At 30.3% G+C, this 5,847-nt stretch overlaps 1 protein-coding gene across 1 annotated transcript; it reads right to left on the bottom strand.

Annotated features, from left to right (window-relative positions):
- Positions 1-800: 800 nt before the first annotated feature.
- LOC108754283 lies at positions 801-2,598 on the bottom strand. The gene is made up of 5 exons (XM_018496480.1): positions 2,196-2,598; positions 1,908-2,118; positions 1,577-1,712; positions 1,268-1,501; positions 801-934 (listed from the first exon to the last, which is right to left on the bottom strand). Exons 1-5 carry the CDS (start codon positions 2,318-2,320, stop codon positions 801-803), a joined length of 840 nt encoding a protein of 279 aa, XP_018351982.1. The 5' UTR covers positions 2,321-2,598.
- Between the last annotated feature and the right edge of the window lie 3,249 nt (positions 2,599-5,847).

The following is a 5,847-nucleotide window of genomic DNA, read 5'->3' as shown; positions in this document are numbered from 1 at the left end:
TGCATACTCAATAATTTTTTAATTGTTATGTGATTTTTCCAATATTACTAATCTCAATCTTAATTGCTGTTGAATACCATTCATAATGTTCGTGATTGAACAATCTTCAATTTTAATCTCAATCTCAATCTCAATCTCAATTTCCAATGCATAGTCTGATCACGATTTTATGGGCCTTCTACAATAAGCCATTAGTAATAATCATAAATCAGAAATAGTAATAATCAGAAATCAGAAGCTAAAAATTGACCAATCCTGATCAATTATTCTTCTTATATTTGATTGTAATTGGTCAATTTTTAGCTTCTAACTTCTAATTTATTACTAATGGCTTATTGTAGAATGGACATTACGCTTAATATTTCTTTAATGCGTAAGTTGGCGGGGCCAACCTTTTTTTGCCGGATTCTTTGGTTTTGAATGAAAACGCGTCGAGCCTAATTTTATTAAAATCAGAAGTAAAGTATTTTAAATAATTACCCTTTATTTGTTAGATTCATTAATTTCTGGCAGGAATATTTCAAATAGGTCTAATTTTATTAACATTAAAGGTAGGAATACAGGTTTATGTTAATAAGATTTATCCATAACTATATAAATTTATTAATCAAATACTTAAATACTATTCAAATATTGGAGAATAATAAATATAACCATTAGTATCTCATATAATTAAAGATAATAATTAATAATAAATATTTAAGATAAGAAATAATAATAAAAATAAGTTAGAAATAATAATTAAATATAAGTATAATTGAAGATAATAATTAAAGATGAAGTTACTTTAAGATAATTTCTCAGGTACTTTTTCCAGCATAATTATCAATAGCAATGCACAATTTCTCCCACAACTCTACAAGACTGTTTTCTGTCAAGCCAAATTCACAAAATTCTTTTAATAAAGACCGATTTTCTTCAGAAAACTCCATTCCTAAATCAATTCCGTTTCTAAATTAATTAACAGTATTTAGCATTTATAGAATGATTTTGATCAAATCCACAATTAACTTCAGCGATCAACTTAATCAGAAATAATAAAATTTTTATTATATAATTTGTACTCCCTAATTTAATCTAATATACATGTGTATGTATTATTATAATTAGCAAAAAATTAATAATTCTATATATTGACAAAATATTGAAGATATTATTTGACAATTAAATTTATATTAATTGTCGATAAAGTTAATCAAAGTTTAATCAAAATCACCACTATAGTTTCTCTTTATTTAGCAATACTAAAAGGTAAACAATTTTTTACCTATGTCTGTAGACTTTACTGTAAAGAAATGTTCAATCTGCCATGTCAAGTCCAAAAATTTCATTGTCCATTGAAATATTACATAGCTTTTCTCTGTATCTACAGATGAATGTACATATACTAATATACCTCCGTTTTCCTGAGTACATTGCTCAGAGCTTGCATATTTCTGTATTTCTAAACTATGTAGAATTTTAGATCTAAAAATATTCTTTGCATTGTAATCAGAAAGTGCTAAAAAGAAATACAACTTTTACTGATAAATAATATTTATATGATCATTGTAATAATTTTATTGTGATTACTTACCAGACATAAGAAGAGAAAAGTTTTTCATATTTGTAATTTTCTTAAACCAAGGGGATATTTCCAATATGTAACAATCATGGATATTTTTATTGAAATAACATGTTATGTTCTCAATTTTAAAATCATCATTTAAATACTGAAAAAAAAAAGAAAATTAAGATAAATAAAAAAAATAGTTGTTTACAGAATTATGTATTTTATAGGCTGTGTTTGGAAACATCACCTGAATACTCCCGTGTATCATCTTATCTTTGTTTAACATTAGATGAACAACAAGGATAAAACGATACACAAATGATGTTTCCAAATGCAGCCCTCCTTATGTATATACCTTCAAAATCACTGTTAATTCAATATCAAAGGAGATTGTTTTTGTTATTACTTTAGCTGTATATATATAAATATCATTACGTAACAACTTTCTATCGACATTGTCGAATGTTATTCCTGTCACTTGAGCTGTAATATCACATAATTTAGCTTCATACTTGGCAGATAAAGATTCCGACAGTTTGTGATCATCATCATCAGGAAACAGCGTGCTACAATCATCCATAGATCGTATTTATCCATAGATCAAAATAAAAAATTTACGCATTTATATTTATAACTTAATTACGTGTTGAAATTGATTGATTCTTTACGTCCATTTTCTTCTTGATCCTTCAATCTGTCTTCCAAGTAAACAATCTTTTTCAGGAGATGTTCTTTCAGAGCACGCAATTGTATTATTTCTTCGTCCATTTTAAATAAATGTAAGGTGTGTTTAGGTAAATGTTAAGAAGAGTTCCCTCAACTCGAATTTTTATAAAAATATACTTAATCGATGCGTTTTTGTGTTAAAATAAAAAATTTACAAGAAATGTCACTCTACCCCGCGAACCGAAATATTAAATGACTATTGAGGTTAAGAAATCTGTTACAATCACGAAATACTGCGATGCAAGAATGTGCTGCGGTTACAAATTCGCTATTTTAAAACAAGTTCTCTGCTCTAAAATATAAATTCACGACTTTGAAATAAATTTCCTGCTCTAAAACACAAATTCACTACTTTAAAAACAAATTTACTGTTTTCAAAACATAAAAATAGTATAAGAAAATAGTTTGTTTTCAACGTAGCAAATTTGTCTTGTTAAAGAATTCAATGAATTTATTTATAAAATAGTGAATTTGTTTGAAAAGTCATGAATTTGTGTTTTACAGCAGAGAATTTAGGTCTGTTCTTTTTAGATAAAGTTTTTACACGATTCATCTTTCTTCCTTTTCGCTCTACGTTAAAAAGAAAAAGAGAAAAGATAAATTATGCAAGAAGTTCAGCTAAGGGTGCGATTCACTTCACGCTGTAAATGCTTTGAAGCATTTTTGAGTGGTCAATTCATAAAATTCTTCTGATTGGTCAACGAAGTATTTGTAGTGTTAAGTAGATCACACTCTTAAGGCCATGGCACACAAAAAATTTAAGGCAGTTAGGCGTAAACAGTAAGAAAATTAACATGTTGGATTGGTTACTACTCACGTTATGGACTTACGGACTCTACCGTGATTGGTCAATTTGCTTATTGCTTACATTTTACTGCTTAAATTTTTTTGTGCGCCATGGCCCTTACCCCGGACACTGACGAGATACAATTAAAGACTGTCAACCTTGAGCAAATTTTCGGCGGTATAAAAAGGGCCCCAAAGGCCCGGAGACAATTAAAGATTGCTGATATTATCGTCAATTCATATAAATTTGCTATTATTAACATAAATATTTGATTCATACATTATTAAATTCATGATTTTTTATTACATAAATGTTTCATAAATAAATATGCATACTTATAAAGCTATAATATACTATATATTGCAGAAAAATTACAATTTTTTTCTCTGCAGTTATCTCTGATAAACTTTGATGATAGCACTGAAATCACAATTTTAAAGAAAAATCGTATTATTGAGTTCTAAATACTTGAATATGTCCACTAAACTAATAAATCATAAAATTTGTATGATATTATCAGTTTTTAACTCTTAATTACTTCATTATTCACAAGGACTCCCGTAAGGATGTCGGTCTTTAATAGTATCTCGTCCTGGATCTACAATAAAATTCTGAGGGTGCGTTTCGAGTTACACATAAAACGCATATATCGTTTCATCTTTCTTTATTAATTGGTAAACAACAAGGACAAATAATGCATCATGCGCTTCATGCGTAATTCGAAACGCACTCTAAATCTTAAGCCGTAAAAAATGGACGAGTCATAGTCGATTATTCTTCTAGAATTTGACTATAATTGTTCAATTTCTTATGACTTAAGGCTTAACCGACTAAAAAGAACAAGTTGCGTACGTGGTAAAAAGGATTAACATAGGTAGCTCTCCAACCACTGAACTATATATAGGAATGGGCATTGAAGAAAATTCGTGACCGCAATTGATCAGCCGCCATTTTAATTAAAACAATATTTGAGCGAATCAGAAGCATTCGCGCGGGCGCTCGATGTATCGATCGATGTACTATCGATGTATGGAAATCTATATAGACATGAATGGTATATAAACAAAAATGTCACTTCAATTTTATTAGTACATTCAATAAAATAACATTAATAACACTTTTCATATTCTACATCGTCAACATATGTATAGGAATTGATACATTTAATACAAAAATGTTTATCTATGAAATGAAATGCTCTTTTTACTTCTTTGCCCACACCCACACACGCAGCACTTCATGTTGATGCTTTGCACATTTTATAGTTACGCGATTTTATAATCTCTCAAAGTAATCTTTCAAATACCACCTCACCCACAATGATCTTGCTGATATATACGTCTCACTAAAGAACACTAAATGTAAATGCGCACGAGCATCTGAAAGCTTCTAATTCGCTTTTATATTGACAAAATTAAAATGATCAATTGATGGCCACGATTTTCTATGCTTCACAACGGAGGTGCCCATTTCAGTGTATATATAGTTCAGTGTTTCCAACAAGAGATACAAGAGATTTGTTCGCGTCGCACGCTCCAATATGCCCAACGCGCTCCAATATGTCGCGTCACTAGAATCAATATGGCGACTAGATGTTCGCGTCGCGTTAAGCCCTAGACACAATGGCTATGTTCAGTGGACTCAACAGTTGAATGAGTGCTAGCTTCTATTGATGTATTCTTCCAGATCTAAGATGTTGATTGAATGATCTGAGAGAATACATCAATAGCAGCGAGCGCTCACTCAACTGTTGAGTCCACTGAAAGCAGCCGATGTGAGGCAACAAGAACAGCGATAGAATAGCATAAAAATAAGCGATATACAACTGTCACCTCTCGTTACACAATGCCGCGAAAAAAATAAAAATATCAATCAATCTGATCTCGTATATAGACCGTAATATATTCTTCTATCTGCTTCAAGATTAGCACATATAAACAGAATAAAAAATTCAAACGCTGATTAGTAGAATATAAGATGATAGATACAGAATTCCAACTCATCGGAAATTTATCGCTATTATGTTGCAATTTCCGACTCAACGAAATTAAATAATTTATATGCGGATTTGTGCGATCCCTCCGATCGGAAAATCGCCGGCTTTACAATATCGTCAAAAAAAGCATCGCTCTGCCCTGTGAGCCGAGATATTAAGGGTTAAAATTGATAACTATTAAGGTTAAAAAATCTGTTACAGAAATAAAATGAGGGTAATTCTTCAGAAGAGCTACCTTCGATTTTGATTAAATTAGGCTCATTCGACGTGTTTTGTAAATTATAAGAATCTGACAAAAAAATGTCTGGGATCTCTGCGAATATCTTGTCAGATCTTGTCACATTAGTCTGTCATGTGACACTGTGGAGTGTATAGACTAATGCTTATTTTGGGGCGGCTATGCCTTGCTGTTCGTAATATCGTCAGCTAATAGTTAGTTGTATATCACTGAAAATGAATTTTATTCAAATATTAAAATGAAAAGAGTGAAGAACTTGTGAAAATCGATCTTAGTAAAGTAAAAATAATGCAAGGTGAGCTATATAGTAGAAAAGTTGTAAAATTTGCTAATTCATATTTACGGTAATAAATTTATATAATATAAATATATACACAGTGTGACAAATATGTTCCTGGGCAGGGCCTGAAAATCATAATTGAAACAACAATATGCCTATTTTTTTGTTTTATTATTCAAAATATTCTCCTCTGGCTTCAATACACTTGTTACAGCGATTCAATAGTGATTCAAATGCATGTTCCAGCTCAGTTTGCGGAATTGCCTGT

This window comes from Trachymyrmex septentrionalis, unplaced genomic scaffold (assembly GCF_001594115.1).
Source record: "Trachymyrmex septentrionalis isolate Tsep2-gDNA-1 unplaced genomic scaffold, Tsep1.0 scaffold79, whole genome shotgun sequence".
NCBI lineage: Eukaryota > Metazoa > Arthropoda > Insecta > Hymenoptera > Formicidae > Trachymyrmex > Trachymyrmex septentrionalis.
The sequence above is the reverse complement of the archived record's forward strand: the minus strand, read 5'-3'. Positions and strand labels throughout refer to the sequence as shown.

Bases quoted from the DNA above. Each gene is read 5' to 3' on its own strand.
- LOC108754283 (XM_018496480.1), bottom strand. From the start codon at position 2,320: ATGGACGAAGAAATAATACAATTGCGTGCTCTGAAAGAACATCTCCTG. The intron at 1,713-1,907 runs GTATATACATAA...TTTTTTTTTCAG, and splicing joins AATTAACAGTGATTTTGAAG to TATTTAAATGATGATTTTAA. The intron at 1,502-1,576 runs GTAAGTAATCAC...ATTTCTTTTTAG, and splicing joins CTTTTCTCTTCTTATGTCTG to CACTTTCTGATTACAATGCA.